This window comes from Colossoma macropomum, unplaced genomic scaffold (genome assembly GCF_904425465.1).
Source record: "Colossoma macropomum unplaced genomic scaffold, Colossoma_macropomum, whole genome shotgun sequence".
Classification (NCBI taxonomy): domain Eukaryota; kingdom Metazoa; phylum Chordata; class Actinopteri; order Characiformes; family Serrasalmidae; genus Colossoma; species Colossoma macropomum.
In genome coordinates this window covers 30,655,538-30,675,298 of record NW_023494790.1, presented here as the reverse complement: position 1 = coordinate 30,675,298, position 19,761 = coordinate 30,655,538, and the positions used below count along the sequence as shown (strand labels likewise).

The 19,761-nt window shown below is 38.8% G+C and overlaps 1 protein-coding gene across 4 annotated transcripts in view; it reads left to right on the top strand.

The window, feature by feature from the left end:
• Positions 1 to 183: 183 nt before the first annotated feature.
• Positions 184 to 19,761, top strand: part of baiap2l1a (BAR/IMD domain containing adaptor protein 2 like 1a) — a 31,161-nt gene continuing 11,583 nt past the window's right edge. For 2 of the 4 annotated variants that reach the window (XM_036573049.1, XM_036573048.1), the window contains exons 1-10: positions 192 to 899; positions 2,182 to 2,257; positions 3,741 to 3,827; positions 13,533 to 13,594; positions 14,743 to 14,814; positions 14,913 to 15,047; positions 16,749 to 16,901; positions 17,887 to 18,042; positions 18,917 to 19,037; positions 19,234 to 19,447. In XM_036573049.1, the coding sequence (XP_036428942.1) occupies positions 849 to 899; positions 2,182 to 2,257; positions 3,741 to 3,827; positions 13,533 to 13,594; positions 14,743 to 14,814; positions 14,913 to 15,047; positions 16,749 to 16,901; positions 17,887 to 18,042; positions 18,917 to 19,037; positions 19,234 to 19,447 (1,127 nt within the window). In that variant the 5' untranslated portion in view covers positions 192 to 848. Of the gene's footprint in view, positions 900 to 2,181; positions 2,258 to 3,740; positions 3,828 to 13,532; positions 13,595 to 14,742; positions 14,815 to 14,912; positions 15,048 to 16,748; positions 16,902 to 17,886; positions 18,043 to 18,916; positions 19,038 to 19,233; positions 19,448 to 19,761 lie in introns of all 4 variants that reach the window. The other 2 variants (XM_036573047.1, XM_036573050.1) reach the window with 2 other exon arrangements.

Here is a 19,761-nt window from a genome sequence, read left to right as displayed (position 1 = left end):
AACTCTGACTTACTAGAATTCAGCATTTTGCACCAAATTACTCTGAATGACTTTGTTTACATCTTAACCATTTAATTATACAGAATTTTTTAAAAATCGGTGGAGTTCTCCTTTAACGCCTCAGACGAACCTTTCTGATCGGTGGATCTAACATGTTGCTTCATTACATTCCTGACGAAAAAAGCGACTTGTAACAAGTTTAATATGACTATGACTACTATCCCAAATGTCAGACAGAGGAGAAAACAAAAACAGTTGTAGTAAATTTGTTTGCATATTGTTAAGAGTAAAACTGGTCCAAATTCATTAATTCGTTCAACCCATCAGTATCATATCCAAAACAATAGTCACAGCGCAGAAACTAGTGCACGACGCAGTCTCACTCTCGCATGGGCTCACTCTCAAATGGCTCCTCACTCCCTACATAGTGCACTACACAAGGGATTAGATAGTGGCTTCTCCACCCAAATAGTACGTCCAATAAGGAGGATTTGAGTCCCTGGCCAGCCACCTGCCTGATTAACAATGGTTCACTCATTCATCAACAGCGGTATTGCTACGTCACAGCGTTACCTTTGGACGTCCAGCCAATCAGGCGCTGCAGGTGGCGGACACTGAAACCAGCGCTGCTGAGGGCTGGTAGTGTGCTGGACCGTCTCAGTATCGACACATGGTTTACCTCAGATTTTAAACGGTTTGGTGCTTCAGGCGCGTTGGGACCGTAGGAGTCGATACCGTTTGTTATTGTTTTTCGGAGCACGTTAAAAGTACCTTGGTCCACCTTGGAAACTTCAATTTTCTGTCTTTCTTGTTTCTGGGGGAGAATTTGAGGAATTGCCGCTGCCAGCATGTCTCGAGACCCAGACGACGTGAACAAACTCACAGAAAGCACGTATAAGGTAAATATCGGCTGAACTGATTTACTGTGAGTAAGTATAAACGATACATGTTACCAGTTTACCGACTTGTTACCCCAGTCTTCACTTTGTGGAGGATTTTCTTATTTTTCCATCTTCAGTGTGTGAAGTGAAATTGTGTGTCGAACCTCCTGACAAAACGCCAAATCAGGTGTTAACGTTACTTTAATGGCTAACTAGCCGGAAAAAATCAGATTAAACCGCGTGATAGGAGCTGCTATCAGATTAATATCAGATTAAACCGCGTGATAGGAACGGCTTTTTGATTAAATATCTTTTTTTTTCGTTGTTGTGTAAACAGATGTTTTGCCTGTTGTCTTTGTTCTACTACTCCTATGACATTTGAAATGAGTTTCAGAAAAACATTGCCTCACTTTCAGTTGAGTTTCTGGGTTGAGTAAAGAAACCAGTTTTATGTGGGGTGTAAGTGTTGCATACCTGACGACTCATTGTTTTGCCAAGGGTGTGCCTTGGGAATTGAAAATGGAGCTACACAACCCTTCAGTGTTTCACTGGAGAGCCAGGAGCCTCTGAATGACTTCTTTGCCAGGACTTTGCTCTTGAAAGGCAATTAAATGAGGAAAAATATGTTAATGGTTAAACATATTTTCTATAGAGCTGTATTTAGAACATTCACAACACATTTCTCCCACTATTTTCACACATTGATGTATGAAGAGTTTATCAGTGCACCCACATTCACCCAACACCTGAACTGTGACTGCTACTTTATCAAGTGTATTAATAGTGTTTGTTGATATAGATTCTACGTTCATTTAAATATTATATAAGATTGAAAGAATATCGTCCTGTTTGTGCAGATTACTTTGTTTTACAAACATCTAGCTTGGTTAATATTTTAATGGTACATTTTGCATTGACCCCTCAAATCCTTCACATGTAGAAGGAAGGACTGTGGCAAATTAAGAGTATATTTTAGGTATAATGGTATAAACATGTAAATTATAATGGAATAATTCAAAGAGTTTTAAATAAAGTAATATTTACAATTAATGTATTGTACTGTATTGTGCATAGTATATTTTCTTGTGGGTACATGAAAACTCATGAATAGGTTGGGTTTTGTACATTGCTGACCACCAGTATGGTTTTTAACTGACATATATTGGAACACTACAAGCATTAAAGCAACCATTTATGTTTTCTCACAATCTTTCAGGCAAATTTCAAGTAGGTTTATTCTTTCAGGATTTAATAAACTCAAAAGTTGAAGTGTTCTTGACCTTGTGCTCTCCTGTCTTAGAATGTGATGGAGCAGTTCAACCCAGGACTGCGCAACCTTGTGAACCTTGGGAAAAACTATGAGAAATCGGTGGCAGGTAACCAACTTTACGCTGTTATACATTGTCAACTAAGGGCAGAATTTGACTGCCCATTTTTATGGTATGGCTGGAGAAATGAAACCAAAGCCAAGAAAGTGCATTATTTAATATAAAACCAGTTTTGAAGTTGTTTTATACAGCAGTTAATTCCAACCACACAGGTGAAATGGTTCAAAAGCATTCTACCCCTGCACCATACCTGTTTCTTTCTGCTGACTAGTGACTGCTAAGTAGCAACAGTTATGGGAATTTTTTTTTTTTTTGGCTTAGGAAATTGCCAATATTAAAACATATATTTGGAAAAATGGCTGTGTTTGAAAAAGTGTACTACATACTGCTCATGTACAGATCGTGCCAAAAAGTAGGAAGTAGTATGAGGTATGCAACTAACATGAGTTTCTCCAGTATGCCTTATGATGTGTCGCACTTGCTTCACTGATGTGAGTGTGTAAAAAGCTCTTGAAAAGCTTTGAGGGTTAAAGAGTTGTTCAGTCAGTGCATCATTCAGTTTAAAAGTAGATGGAGGCCATGTCAGTTCACCGTTAACATATTGGCAAAAATGACATGAAAGCACAGTTTGGTTAAAAATCTTGCAGAGAATGACTTAACCTTGCCTTTATAAATTATAACATGCTGCCACTTCTTGTTCTTTCTTGAGAAACTCCCAACTTTCTGAGTGGGAATAATTTGTCCTGCTTGGAAGTCATAAATGTTCAAGTTACCAATTGGTCATAAATGCTGTATATCTTTGTGATATACTGCATCCATCCTGTAATGCAACGCAGAAAAGCGGCGAGCAGTGGTTGCTAGCAGTTTGGAGAGCTAAGAAAATGAGGCAGGTCTTGGAATCAGTCTGATTGCCTCAGGCCCTGATGTTGGTGGAGTCACACCTCCACCCTGTAGTATGGTACATGGTACGTGATGGTTATTGTGATTTACTGGATATTATCTGCAGATTGATATGAGGAATAGCATGCAGTATATAGTATGCAGTGTACCATACACAGCACGCTGTTTTGGACACAGCCAATCAGATTTGCACAAAGTATAAAAAGTCCAATACTTTCTTAATACTAAATTTTGGCAAACAGTTTTTAACTTTTTGTCCTAGTAGCATTTGTGTTGTGATGTACGTCACATGGTAATAATATCGAAGTCAAAATGTTGGTACTCTGCAGACATTGTTTGGTGTTTCTTTGTTTGAATGTGTTTTTTACTTTCCAGAACTGTTGTGTAAGATCAGTGGAACACTCGCAGTCACGAGTTATTATGAATAACGTCAGGGCTGTGATGAGCCATGACTAACGACAGCCTTGATTTTGTTCATAATGGACTTTCTTGCATATTTTATCGCTTAAGTAAAGATTTAGTGGGTGAATGGTTGGTGGTACCAGCAAAGGGGGCATTCCATTCATTACAGTACTGTTGCTAATATTATTCTGCTAAAGCATCAGTTAACATGACATTCATTGTGTTACAGCGATGACCCTTGCTGGAAAGGCATATTTTGATGCAGTCTCAAAGATTGGAGAGAATGCTGCTGTGTCGCCAGTCTCCAGGGAACTGGGTGAGTCTGCAGCTTTGCTGTGTCTGTGGGGCCAGAGGTGGTGTGAGAGAGGCTGATTACATTCTAAAGTAGATGATTCATTTCTCCCGGCATGACTTAGAATATCTTTATTTTTTATTTATTTATTTTTTTTTAAATCAGGCTGCATGCAGATTTCGTGTTTGTAAGTCATGCCTAGGTTTGGTGGTTGTTTATTGCCAGTGACTCAGCATTTACTTTATTCATTGGATGTGAAAATGAAGTCAGGCGTTTCAGAGCTTGCATGTAATTTATAAACTTCCATTAGGCCGATTTTCATGCTTGTGTGTCGTCTCTGCCTTGGCAGAGTAAATGCTTTTGATGTATGCAGGCCTGCTTGCACCTTTTTTATGAGTTACGGTTTGAGGTGGCTAAAAGGACTCTGTGGTCCTTCTTATGTTGTTGGAATCTAAAATCAGCGCTCATGTGCATGTACTGATTCAGATCGCAATATCAAGTCATTTATGTGCAATGGTGGGGTGGGGGGGGGGGGGCTGATACATCAGACTTGCTTGATTCAAATGTGAACAAAATTTCCACATGAGTGAAATGTGTGAAAACAGTTTTGTCTGTTAATGTACATGTTTTTGGCAGTAATTGGGTTGATGCTATCTATTTGATTCATGTGGAAATTGTATGGACGTTTGAATTAAGTAAATTCAGTGCATCACTTTTTTCACTGGGGTGTTGACTCCTGTCTTCTTGTAGAATGGGTAGTGAGTTCAAGTGTAATTTGCTTCCCTTTTCGAGTCTTGTGTTTTGTGCCTGAGCTCCGCTCCTCAGCCTGGAATCCCTGTCAGACAGCCCAGACGACTCCCAGACAGTGTGAATTCTCTCACACGTTGAGCAGAGTGCAGCAGCAAACACACAGAGCAAACAGTGCTTGGACCCCCCTCTCTCTGCTAGTCACCCTCCCCTCCATCTGCCTCAAACTGCTCAAATCTGCCTCATGACTCATCTCTCTCACCCTGCTCTCAGGATTTCATAACCCAAAACACAGATATCTTAGCAATGATAAACAGGGGCACCTTTTAGGAGTCAGCACTAGCGACTTGATAATCCGGTGGCATGTGTGATTCTTACGAAGCCCTCAAAACATGTTTGTTTCTTGTATATTACATCAGTAAGCACAGCTTGAGCATGTGATTAAAAAAAAAAATCCAATTTCTGAGGTGACCTTTTCTTTTTGCTCTGTGAGCCACCAGGATGTCATCAAAGCATCTGTGAGTACTACACAAATGTGTGAATTTCCTTTTATGCTTTAAAGGAGTGCTCTGGCTATTTAGAAAGCCAGTCTCTATCTGCCACATCTGTAGCATATTGTGGATTACCAAAGGCAACAATTTTACTGCATTTCTCTGTGCTTACAAAAAATAACAAAAAAAATCTATTGACTTAAAGTACTTACAATAGAAGCCACTGGGCAGTTGCTCAGTTCCACCAGTAAATATTTATATAACACACATTCTTGTAGAACACCTTTTCAGGAATTCTTCAGTTAAATGTACCTGAACGCAGTGCTGTTGCTAGCTATAGGCAGAACAGGCAGTTGCCTAGGGCAGGGGTGCACAAATCCAGTTCTAGAGGGCTGATGTCCAGCACGGTGTGGTAATTTCCTTACTCAAACACACCTGATTCAACTTCTCTCTTAATTGCTAGGTTTACTGGGTATGTTTGAATAAGAGTATTACCAAACTTCAGGACTGAATTTGTGCACCTCTGGCTTAGAGCCTTCACATCATTGCTTTACATCAATGAAAGGAGTTAATTAATGTTTATTTTCTAATAGAATATGTTGGTTGGACATAAAAACTAATCAATTTGACAATCAAGGTAAGCCCCCTTCTTAATGTTTGAAGAGATCTTATGCTTCCCTCTCCTCCAAGCAGAGTGCAAACATTATGATAGTATCTACAGAACAGGAAACTTTATGAGGATCTGCAAAAAGAGCTGCATGTGATGCAGGTAGTAGTAGTGTTAGTCGCACATCATCTTTGTGTTTTAGGCAAATGTGATATCGTGTACATTATACCATCATCCAGTTGCACCAGGGACATAGTGCAAAATGTAAATAAAAATAGAATGGATGTGCAAATCATTTAACCTTTTTTTTTTTAAACTAGACAATTTATCAAACGTTAAAACTTTAAACTTTTAAACTTTTTTTTTAATATACAGGGTGATTAAAAAAGATTCATCCAATTTCAAAGCACAGTTGTCTAATACTACCCTGTTGGAACATCTCACAACTAATTAGGTTTATGGGCAACAGGTCTGTAACAAGATTGGATATAAAAAGAGCATCCCAGACAGGCTGAGTCTTTCAGAAGTAAATATGGGGAGGGGTTCACCACTCTGTGAAAGACTGAATTAAAACAGTCATGATTCTGTAGTGGAAATCACTATATGGGTTTAGGAACAGTTAGGAACGCATCTACAAACGCAAGTTAAAACTCTTCCATGCAAAAAAGAAACCATATATAAACAGGATCCAGAAACGCTGCTGCCTTCTCTGGGCCCAAGCTCATTTAAGATGGAGGCGAAGTGTAAAAGTGACTTGTGGTCCGACTAATTAAAAAGTGAAATTCTTTTTAAATCATGGATGCCACGTCCTCTAGGCCAAAGAGGAGAGGGACCATCCGGCATGTAATCGGAGCACAGTTCAAAAGCTAGTAGCCGACATACGATATATATACAGGTTTTGGAGCAACATATGCTGCCATCCAAATGCCGTCTTTTTCAGTGAAGGCCTTGCTTATTTTGGCAAGACCATCCCAGACCACACTGCATGCAACAGCATGGCTCCATAGTAAGAGTCTAGGTGCTAAACTGGGCTGACTGCAGTTCAGACCTGTCACCCACTTGGTGCATTATGAAACGAAAAATATGACTGAAAACTCCGAACTGTTGAGCAGCTGAAATCCTGTAACAAGATTGGGGAAAACATTTCACTTTCAAAACTGCAGCAGTTGGTTTCCTTAGTTCCCAAACACATACATCCATCCATCCATCATCTAAACCGCTTATCCTTCTGGGTCGCGGTGGGGTGTTGGAGCCTATCCCAGCTGTCATTGGGCGGAAGGCAGGATACACCCTGGACAGGTCGCCAGTCCATCACAGGGCAGACAGACAGTCAAACACATTCACACACACACTCATACCTAGGGGCAATTTTAGCATGTCCAATTGGCCTGACTACATGTTTTTGGACTGTGGGAGGAAACCGGAGTACCCGGAGGAAACCCACGCAGACACAGGGAGAACATGCAAACTCCACACAGAAATGACCCTGGCCACCCGGCCGGGAATCGAACCCAGGCCATTCTTGCTGTGAGGCGACAGCGCTACCCACTGCGCCACCGTGCCGCCCTCAAACACATACAGAGTGTTGTTAAACAAAGAGGTAATGCAACTCCGTGGTAAACATGCCCCTGTTGGCGTATATTTAAAAAAAAAAAAATACAGTTTTCTCAGTTTCAACATTAGATATGTTGTCTTTGTACTGTTTTACATTAAAGATATGGTTTGAATGATTTGCACATCATTGCTTTCTGTTTTTATTTACATTTTGCACAGCATTCCAGCTATTTTTGAAATGAGATTGTAAAAAAAAAAAAAAAACTTTTTCCAGACGATAGAATTTGTGGTAGTGTCTCATGCCTGTCTTATCCTACATCAGACCTGCATTGTTGGAGTCAACTTTGTGTTGTATGAAACATTTGTTCATAGAATTTAGCAACTGCCTATTGGCTTCTGTTGTTAGCAACTTTCAAGTCAGCTGGTTCTGGTTTCTGTTTTTTTATTTTTTTTTAAGCACTTTGAAATCTCTGTCTATTGTAATCAGCAGTAAAATTTAGGCACTGCAGAGAGAGTTTAGGTTGAAACACCCTGGAATATTCCCATAAAGCACTGAAAACTGAAGACTTTAGGGGTGCTTTCACCTCATGCGTTTGACTTTTTGCAGCAGTCTAACACTAGTGAATATTTCTAGAAAACTTCTAGAGTCTCTCCCTCTCTCTCCCTCACTGCTCGTTTTCTTGAAATGGCACTGCATGATGAATTGCCATGATGGCATTTCATTACTGTGGGGCTATAAGTATAGTAATCTGTCAGAGGAGCTGGAACACTCAGCTGAAACTGTTGGACTGGAATGCGACAAGTGCTCAAAGCGGCCCTGCCCTTTTGCCCATGCTTACACGTTTTTCTAAAATGAAGGACAAGGAAATAAAACAAAGTCTTTGTTTTTTGAAATTCAGTTCCTTGTTATTAGCAGTTATGTATTGTCTGATATTTGAACTACTTTGTGACACTGCTCAGACCAGATTTGTAGTTTGTTCTTAACTGTTCTTAATTTCTGATCTTTGATGTATTGTTTAGAGTATCTGCTTTAAACTGGGGAAAAGGTTCTGTGTTGTGCTGTTGGTGACGTTCTATCAATATTTGAAAGCATAGGTTTGGATATTAGATATTTTGTGTTCTGCAGTAAGCATCAGACTGACTCTCTAACTACATTTGCTCAATTCTCTGGCCCTGTCATGCACTTTTTCACTTTAAACAGCCATAGCACCAGACACCAGATGTGTCCTCAGGCATTAACACATTACCAAATACTTTCACAAACATTTGAAATCCTACTCTGAACTACAGCTTTTTTTTTGACATGTAAAGGAAAAGTCACTGTTAAGCCTCTAATCGTGAAGCACCTTGTGGTTGTTTTAGGTGAACTGGAATGCTAAGAGCTAAGAAAAAAGCAAAGTCACTGTGCCTGTAAAAGGTAAGACAGGGTCTTTTAAAAGAACGTAATTGGTGGAGCTGTTCATGCCTGACCAGTTTAAAATCAAGTACCCCTGTCATTTTTTAAATAGCTGTTAGCACATTGCTGTAGAGTTTCTTTAGTGTCTCACTGGAGAATTTACTTTCGCTGTGCAGTTCTCATTGCTAGGTTGCTTCTTATTTTCTGTTAATGGCATTAGCCTAAATGTCTTGGGGATATCTCATAAAATATGTGTATATATTGTAACATCTTCACATACACAATGATGATACACAATCTACCACATACCTCAATATAATATGTTGTATTCTAACAAAGCGATTTTGTCTATTTAAACAAGTATTACGTTTAGAAGCAAGATGTATGCATTAGAAACATTATAAACAGTGTTAAATTGAAAAAAATCCCAGTGCTTACTTATTTGTGAATTTGTCTTGGGTCCTCTCAATGGTTCTTTCTTATTATACTCTATTATACTCTATTTACTTGCCACTTTTGCTTTTGGCTTGCTAACCACAGCCTGTATAAAACATGGTGACATATCGTGGAAAATGTCATACAAATAAGCTAAAATCAACATTGCACCATTTTCTCTTTCATATGTTAGCTCGCAATAAATTGCTGTGCTCTGCCTTTAAAAAGGATAATCTTGGTTTGTAATACAGAGGTCATTTAATTTTCCCTTTCAGGAGCCATATATTTTACATTTTTTAAAAAGAAAGGTCCTGCAAAGGGAATGCCATGGGAAAAAAAAAGGTTTGTGAGTGTGAAGGACCTTTTAAAGGTTCAAAGGACCTTTGCATAATGTAAAGGTTCTATAATAGCTTAAGAGTTTTTCCCAGAGTCTTTACATTATGTGGAGATCCTTTAAACTTTAAGCCAAAAGTGGTTATTTTGTGTCATCATGCATGGGACCCTTTTTAGCACCAGGTAATTTATTTTGTCTCCAATTGTAATTCACGCTATAAGGACAGGCTGGGTGTAGTTTTTTATTGTAATGTAATTAAGCTAACGTAGGCATGGTAATGAATTCATCATTGTTGTTTTCATCGGTCTAGATTAGTTTAGCTCAGTAGAACGATGTATAAGTTGATTAGACTGTTGTCTGCCTAGTTTTTTTGTTTGTTTGTTGTTTGTTTGTTTGTTTGTTTTGGCCAACTGTGTTGCTGCCATTCGTTTATGCTTAAGAATGCTAACAAAAGATCTAATGATCTAGATCTGTAAAACAGGCTGTCATAGTGCTGCTTATCAAGTTTTGATTTGCTAAAAAACAAACAAAAAAAAGTATATGAAAACCTATACAGTTCTGACACAAGTCTTATCTCTCATAGCTGGTTCCTGTGATGAGAAAGATAAATCTTTACCAGAATGATGGAAATGAGAAAGGGATTTCCAGTAGGCTTATTGTACTTACAGACCTGCATGTCCATGTTTTGTGGTCTCAAACTGTCTAGATCAAACTGAACTTTTATTGTTATTTTAATATTATTATAAAATAAGGCCATTCAGCCATGACAGTCCCAGAAGACACAACTCTACTTTGTTGTCGGAGTCTATGCATTAGTGTCTTGTTTACGTCAATAGAGAGAGCTCTGAGTGGAACCACCTGGTGTTGTCTGCTACAGGGATCTGTCTGATCCCAACTGTGATATGCTGTTCATTATTTGTAGATGGCCTTTAATGAAACGGTGGTGCGCTTGTTCTTTTGTTTAGTGTAGAGTGGTTTTCTTGGAAATAACTGTTTGCATAATGGTCTAGAGCTGCGCTAGCTCTGTGGAAATGATTGACAGACTGAGAGTGTGCTAATCAGACAATGGCACTGGCAGTGGCACTCTCTCTGGATGACTCCACACACATATCAATCAGGAGAGCCAGATATGCTTTTTCATCTCCTCTTGAAGGGAACTGTTATACGTCTAAGCATTTAAAATGTTAGCTAATGTAAGCTATTTGTAGACTATTTAATTATTGACAACTTTATGACAGTGGTTTATGGCATATAGATGATAAGTTCCATAAACAGTTAAAGCCTCATCAAGCTAGCTTAGTAGATATAACTAATTATTACTTGATTAATTAAAGTCCTTAATCTAGGAGGAGATAAAGGGCCCTGGAAGATATAGTGACTGTGGACATGAGAAACACTATCCTGCCTTTCTGTTTGAGGTTTACTTTAAGATATGCAGGTCTCTTCCATCTCAGCTGAGGTCAATCCAGTTCTGTTTGGCCATTATGAGGTCTTTAAAGGAAGGCTTAAAATTTTTTAACCTAATCTCTGTCTATTGACTCTGCGTTGTACCGCCGATTACCACTGACAGCAATTTGACACATTTCCCTGTACTTATGAAAGGAACAGAACAGTCAATGAATCGAAACTCAACCTAGAATAAAAGGGGCAGATGCTGAATTCCATGAATAAATGTTTGAAGTATACTCTATGTCAAAAGTATGTGGACACCTAGCCATCACACGTATATGAGCTTGTTGGATGTTCCATTCCAAAACCATGGGCATTAATGTGTAGTTGGGCCCTCCTTTGTGGCTGTGACAGCCTCCACTCTTTTGGGAAGGCTTTCCACAAGATTTTGGAGTGTGTCTGTGGAAACCGGTGCCCATTCATTTAAAAGAGCATTTGTGAGGACAAGCACTGATGTTCAGCAAGAAGATCTGTCTCGCAGTCGCTTTTTCTTTTTCATCCCAAAGGTGTTCAGTGTGATCAAGGTCAGGGCTCTGTGCAGGCCACTGGAGTTCCTCCACACCAAATTCATCAACTCATGTCTTGGATCTCGCCTTCCCTAAACTGTTGCCGCAAAGTTTGAAGTATATAATTTCCTAAAATGGTCCAAACCCTAAAAAACAGAACCAGAACGCTTATCCCTTCTCATATTATTGGCTCTGTGTGTTTTGGTTGGTAGCATTTTCCTGGTATCCATCAAACCTGCATTCCTCCATCAGACTGCCAGATAGTGAAGCATGATTAATCACTTCAGAACATGTTTCCACTGCTCCAGAGTCCAGTGGTGGCATGTTTTACACCATTGCAGCTGATGTTTCGCATTGTACATAGTGATCTTAGGATTGTGTGCAGCTGTGCAGCCATGGAAAAGCTGTTGCTTCCTGAGGCAGTTTGGAACTTTGTTATGAGTGATGCATCAGGAAATGGCCAATTTTTTACGCACTGTGCTTTAGCACTGGCCCTGCTCTGTGAGTTTACATGGTCTACCGCCTTGTGGCTAAGCTGTTGCTAAGCTGAGTGCTTATTGTGCACTCACAATAATAGCACTCACAGTTGACTGGGGCAGCTCTAGCAGGGCTGAAAATTCACAAACTGGCAAAGGTGACATCCTATGACAATGTCATATTTAAAGTTGTTGAGCTTTTCATGTGACTCTACTGCCAGTGTTTATCTATAGAGATTGTATGGGTATGTGCTTGATTTTATGTACCTGTTAGCAATAGGTGTGTCTGAAATATTTCAGTAATTAGAAAAGCTGTATTTTTGGTCATTTAATGTACATATCTGTAATGCAGATTTAAACTTTCAACTATGATCTTTTAATACTTCTTGTCAGACATGAGAGAATGTCGTACCAGAGCTGTTCACAGAAAGTATCCACCTTTAAAGCAACATGGTAAAAAAAACCTGAGAAAACTCACCACTATGCTGGTGAAGGACTGTCCACTCTCCGAAAGAACAAATTATGCAGATTTACATATAAATTTGTTTTTTTTTTTTTACAGAGGAATTTAGTGAAAGTGATGTATAAAAATAAATGTCGCATAAATATTTACAAACAGAATTTAGTCACTGCCCAGTGGTTTCTATTATAAGCGAGGTACAAGTGAACAGTTCTTTTCTTAGAGCAGGGAAACACTTTAAAATTATTGTTTGTGGTAATTGACCATATGCTACAGATGCGGTGGATAACGGTTAGGTTGAAAAGTGCTGGCATATTCTTTAAAAAGAGGTCATTAATGAAGCATTTTTATCATGCATGTATAAAAGGACTCATACTTAATCACACCTACTAGAACCAAGACAAATTTATCCATGCTTTCTCTGTTTATGAAGATACAGTGTAATTATTGTAAAGAGGTAACACCATCTAATGCTTCATCTTCAGACCTGTGATAACACACAGCCCGCACACCCTGCTTTCTACAAGACAGCATTTACCAGCTTTGTCTGCTGACCTTTTTTGTAATAACATTGTGGCTGCTATTAGAGCAGAAATGTGCGTACAAAGCACAGCTGCTGTTGTACATCATGCTGCAACCCCTCACCTCCTTTTATTTGCTTTAGGGTTTGGTTTGTATGGCCTGTGCAATGCCAAATGAGTGCTACCAAGCTGTAATAGCATTAGCCAAACTCCTGAGTAAGAGCTTGAAGGGCAAACGGATGCTTCGTGATGGATTAATGAGAGAATAGACTACTGCAGGCTCTAGAAAAGGGCAGGTGGCATTTTGTTACTGCATGTTTTATTTGTGCATATTTCTATACTCAAATTTTATATAAGGACAGTTCATCTCATGAAAAATTGTATAGTAGCAAATCACTTATAAAGCTAATATGCCTTTTGTCATGCTTTTCTCATATTGCTAAGCATTTTCTGTATAAACACACATTACTGCTTTGTTCATTTAATTTTCAGTTAAACTGCCATTAAGTACAAGTTATTCATTTTTCACGAGATGTTTCTGAGGAAATTAGGGAAGGGGAAAGTCAAAGGGAAAGTAAGTTATTCCAGCCCATTCTGAAGTCATTAAAAGATATAGAGAAAATGAAACCCCTTGCAACTGTGCGTACCTTTTGAGAGAAAATCAAGCTCCTCTCTTGCTAATGAATATGAATAGAAATGAATAGAAAACAAGTTAGGTTAGCTGCTGTTCTAAGCTGATGTCTCTCTTCACAGGAGTGGTCCTGATGGAGATATCTGAAGTGCATAAGAAGGTCCAACTGGAGCTGGAGGAGTCTGTAAGTGTGCAGTGTTGATGATAAAATCTACTTCACTTTTCTTCTGCTTCAATTTCTATTTCACCTTCCCTGCTGTTCCATTGACTTGGCTGCCTGCTCTTCACCCCAGGCCTCAGTTTTCATAATGTACATGTACACACCACTGAGAATCAGATTGCACTCAAAATAGCACTTTCACTCTTTAGAGGCAGTCTACTTCTTTCATCTTTTTCTCACCTGTTTCTCTCCTCAATCAATAGAGAAAGCCCAGGGTGAGCACTAATTGAATGACATAAGTGAGAGGCTGCTCTTGTCTTTAGTATGGCATACACAAAGTCTTTAAAACTGTCTTTGGGGAAGCCTTGCAGACTTTTGAACACAACCCTGTAGCTGTTTTTGAGCCAGTGTTTAAGAACACAGTTAATCTATTATGTGAAGTTTATATGCAGTGCCCAGTAAGAGATATGATAATTACAGGTTTTAAATGAACCGTTTCCAATGTTAATAATTCTGGTAAGTGCATACATTTACCATTAAAAAAAAAAATTAAATAGCATAGTGCTATAGCCTCGCACAAACAAGATAATGTATATTTATAGTTATAATTTGAACAGTAGTACTGCTGGTGATAATTTCATATTTATTTAAATTGATTGTATTCGATTTTTTGGTGTTGTGAAGAAATACAAGAAATTCTATGAAGATTCCATTAATGTAATACATATGGTGAACTGAGTTCGATGTATGCTATTACTTTCTTCCATTTTATTTTAAAAACACAACAAAAATACTGTAGTAATTTTGGTCATAGTAATATCATGATTGGAAATGTTCATACCATGCTATCAGGCATTTTATAACCTTTCCTTCTGTTAGTGTTTCTTCTTCTTCTTTTATTATTTTTGTTACGTAAGGTGAAGGTTCTTAGTTCGGGTAAATTTGCATTTCCATGCACTTGACCTTGAGAAAGTTACTTCAAAAAGTCTTTATCAGTTTATCTTACTCACATTCACAGTGTGTTGTCAGTGTGAGTTTAACCATGCAAACTGATAAGATAACGCTTTTGTTAGAATCTTCATGTATGCACGTGGATCGAAGAACACTTGACACCTTATCGTTGTTACAGGTGATTATGTATCCATTATGACAGTTGCTTTTACTCTGATCAGTTCAAAAGATTTCATAGAGAAATCATCATAGAACTGGAGAGGAAAACAGACATGGACGTCAAATACATGACTGTAAGTATGATTTAGCGTTCTAACTGCCACATTGTAATTTGACGGTTATCTATCACCTCAAGCACTGATTATATGTATGCTGTTTTTGTTCATCTCAGGCCACGTTCAAGAGATACCAGTCGGAACACAAAATTAGGCAAGACTCACTGGACAAATCGCATGCAGATCTGAAGAAACTACGCCGAAAAAGCCAGGGGAAGCATTCCAGCAAGTATGAGATCAAGGAAAATGAGGTGAGATTTTTTCATGTAATGCTCCTTGCTAAGAGTCACTTCATCTAAATGTGCCATTGTTTATGCACCACTGATTACTAATCTGTGTTTTTTTTTGTTTTTTTTAAATCCATCATTTTTATTCTTTCTTTATGACATTGCCAGTTGTTTATTTTATACACGACACATTTTTATTTTTCATTTCACTGTATACTGTGTCCTTATGAATTCTGGAAATGTGGATGGCCCACCATCTCCCCCAGTCACATCTGTTCGCTGATGTAGCACAATTGGCAGTTAACATTCAAGCAAGCTAAGCTGCCCAGTGATGTTGCATCAAAAAAACAGCTAAAATAAACAATTTAAGAAGGAACTGAAATGCAAACAGTTGAAAAATAATTTAATAAAATAAGATGGCATAATGGGCTAGTTCTGTGGTTAGCTTTACAGCTTGTGTGGTTACTATACACTGGTTGTTGTTGTTGTTTATAATCGAAATTCTGTCTTTTATGATAAATGTAGTTGTTCAGTGTTCCAGAAGTACTAAGACTGAAATGATATACTATGGCATAATTTAACATGATGACATATTGCCCATTCCCTTTCCCACTAGTGTCTTTTACTGTCATCATGCCTATAGCTATATTCTTTGTCACTTGACAGTCATTTTGTAGCCTTTTGAGGGTTTTGGTCGGTCAATTCACGATTGCCTTTTGCATCACATGATTTCTGGCTGCTTGAAGGATACTATAATTGGTTCATTTACTATTCCAATCTGTATGAGGTTTGTGTGTGTCTACTTAAGCAATTAGGGGTCTATTGGGGGGAAAAAAAAACAAGCTAGTCTGTCCATTAGCAGCTTTGCATCTGCAACTCTGCTTCAGGGTTGTTTTGTTCTCTAAATCACTACCTGACAAGCTTCAGGCAAAACAGAAATACTGTTTGTATGGCAAGGCTGATGAGACCTAACTGCTGTTGTAAAAAGAATGCTCTTTACTTTTAGTGGCATTTTTATTTGTTTTTGTAAAAACTTCATTAATTGGTAAAAATGTATGTCAAGGAAAGGCAGGTAACCTGTGCTGGTGTACCATATTTCATTATTGCCTTTTTATGTTGCCCATCACCCTGTGGACTTTTCATCCATTAATAACCCCCACATCACCAGTAATGCTCATAGAATGTATCTCTGGCTTAAGTACAAAGAGATAGCAGAGTCGGTTAGCGTGGGCTGCCTCATCTAGAGATGTATACATGAGGTAAAGGGTTGTGACAACAGGCTGAAATCGACACCCAGGAGATAAAGCTCTTGCACGGTCACTATGACAACTCTGCTAGAGAGCTATAATAGGCAGGGGAATCCTGTGAAGAGTGGACCTCTGTTTCTTGTCTGTCTGTGTTCTATTGCATTGCTGTTAGTCATAGGGAGTGGTGGATATCTCTGTCTACAGACATGATTGCTCACTGAATAATCACTGTTTTGGGGGTGAGGGGTGTGACTTTTTAGACATGTTGATGCTCATCTCTGTTAATGGTACCATTATTCTATGCCTCTACATTATCTTTTTTGTTAATTAAATAATTGTACTGTTGGGTTTCTGAAACAGCTGCTGCTGTAAATTTGGAAGATACCACACTGTGCTCAAGAGTTTAGTGCATAAGTTGTCTTTCATGCTGTGATTAGATGAAGTTTTAGAATTATTCATAAGGATCTTGTTTTTTTAGTTTCTGGAGACAATCACATCACGACAGACGGACATGCAGAAGTTCATAGCGGATGGCTGTAGAGAGGCCTTGCTGGAGGAGAAGAGGAGATTCTGCTTTCTGGTGGACAAACACTGTATCTTTTCCTATCAGATGGCGGCTTTTCATGACAAGGTGACATTCAAATGCTCTAAAATGTACTTCTGGCGTACAGCCCTGTGCTAAAGTCAGAGACTACACTTCGTTAATTAATTTCTAGTCAAAACTGTTATTAAGGACAACTTGTGATATTTCTGAAGAAATTAGATATAAAATATTTCACTTGCATAAGTGTGGGGGAAATCAAAGGAAAATAAGGGAAAAACTATGGGTTTCAAAACTAGAGTTTAAAAACCTATTGAAAGATACAGAGAAAATTGGACTCCTAACAACCATGCAAGACCTGGTAGACTTACTTAAGGCTTTCATTTTTGAGGACACGGGAGAAAATCAAGCTCTACTCTTGCTTCAGATCTAAAAAAATTTACAGGTGTTTCTGTGTGTCCATCCCCTGACAGAAGACGCCTCAGCACTATGGTTCTGAAATGTGTAGCTTTTCATCAAGAAGTTGTTACTGAGAAGTTTTGCAAATCAAACAAAAGCTAATGTTCTCTAGTCAATGGACTGGCCACCCCAGAGCCCATGCCTCAGCATTGCTTAATGTGTTTGGGATTGCTTGGATTGTGAGAACCAGAAAATATAACCAAATTCTAAGACTAAAGTTTGGAGGTATAGAAAAATATCTCTGCAAAGAACTGAAAACAAGTCTAGTGGAAAGAATACAAGCTGTCATGAAAGCAAAGAGTTGGCACAAAAAAATATTGTACTGTCTCTAAGTACTGAAAAATATGAGGAAAAATGGAAAATTAAACAAATGAAGCATGATCTCTGACTTGCACAGTACAGTGACGTTAATACTTCACAGAAAAATCACTTCAGTCATATGCCAGGCTTTAAGTCAATGCAGTTTGCATGCTCTCATTTACATTTGAATAAGAATATTGCTGAGTTACAGGGAGGTGGCTTTGTCCAATATATTCAAGCTTGAAGCCCACTGAAACCTTGCTTTGTTTTATGTGCGGCCCCTGACTGTTCCTCTCTTGCCTGTCATGGTCCTCAGGCAAAAGAGATGCTGTCTCTGAAGCTGCCCAGCTGGCAGGATAAGTGTAGTGATGCCACCAAGGTCCCAGACACGGTAATGTCCATGATCGAGGGCCTGACTACTCCAGTCTCTATGACATCTAACTCCTCGCCTCTCGTGGAGCACTTTGACAGGGTGAGTCTAGGCTTCTCAGCGTGCAGGCTTATGGTTACCTCAAAGATTGTTACCTTTTTAAAAAATCAAAATATTTGTCATGATGGTGAGTGAAGTGGATATTTCCACAAGAGAAGTTAAGGTTGAAATGTTACATTTTTAGAGCTTTTTTGTTGTCTACACAGTTTTGTATTCCTGTTTTTTGACCAGTCAGGCAGAGGGAACTGGTGTTTGATCTGATATAACTGCATAGTGCACACTTCATATGTATCAAAGTTAAAACAGCCATATCCTAGGCTGCATTTCTCGTATGTACATAGTGTGATGTACTCTGAACTGAGTACTTTTTGTTTGGAATACGCTCCTTACATATTTTAAGTTGTTCTGTGCTCTTCAAAATACCCTACTCATTTCTTTCGGTAAAATCCTCCACTTTGGATGTGCTGTTACTCTTACCGCTGGGTGTGTCATAGCCACACACTCACTTTTGCGACCCAGTGCAGCTGTTTTAGCCATGTGGCTAGCTTAACTACAGTCAAAACTCTGGCACTGTAGATGTTACAGATATCACTTGAACTGTTTCCATTTTCCAGCTTAAATAGACACTGGAGACATTTGAACCACTTGTTAACTTCTGAAAACATGCTTCAGTTACAGTTTGCAGAACCGCCCCAACAGTGGCATAAACCTCACCAAAGGGTACAATAACCTTAACAGAAGACTGGGCTTAATAAAGCTAATACTGTTCTGTTCACGTGTGCCAAGATCAGCTATGATACCAATCTCGGTTTGGAACTGGGACATCTGTGCTAGTTTGTATTGTACATTGTTATGTTCTTACAATTTTGTCCCAACCAGTGTCCCTACTACTGTTTGTTTGTTTGTTTGTTTTTAGAGTAATTCAGACTCTGTGGTGCCACCACCAGCCCCATCGCTGAAAGCTCAGACCAGTCCATTGGCAAATATGTTCTCCCAGGAGCTCCCCAGAAGCCCTATCTCCCCAGAGGCTTACTCAGGCAAGTCGAAGAGACACCCCTTCTGTAATCACTGCAGTCCAATCAGTGTAATCAAGCTGGCTATGCAGTTATTTATTATGATGGTCCCTTATCACTTCACTATCAGATCTTTTAAATGAACATTGTGTTGTAATCTGAATTTGAATTAAAAGACTGGTAACTGATGCATGTCCTGTGCTAATGTTGAAATCCACAGACCAGGATAGTCTCGATGGTAATGGCCTGTCCAGGTCTACGTCTGTGTCCAGTGGTATGAACATGCTAAAGAAGCTGCGAGTGCAGACCATCTTCCCACACACAGCTGGAAACAACGAGACCCTGCTCAGCTTTGATGATGGAGAAATCATCACTTTGCTTATTCAGGAAGAGAGAGACGGCTGGCTCTACGGGGAAATGGAGAAAACTGGACAGTAAGGCCTAGCACTGTTAAGACATGCATATTCATTTTTCTTCACAAGACAATACATGCTATGAATTGAGTAGTTAGATTTTATGCTACAAAATGTTTGTGATATCAGACATACTGACATCAAATGAAATGGTTTCACGGTATGATTAAAGGGGGCATAACCTAGTTTTTTTGTGTTTAATTTTTTCCCCTGAGGTCCACTTAAAATTTGAGTAGGTTTCTGTACTAAGAACAGTCATAGTTCATTTGTACATAAGACTTTTCCAACCTCTCTTTTTCCCTTGGAATTAAAGAGGCTGGTTTTGTTACTGTGCC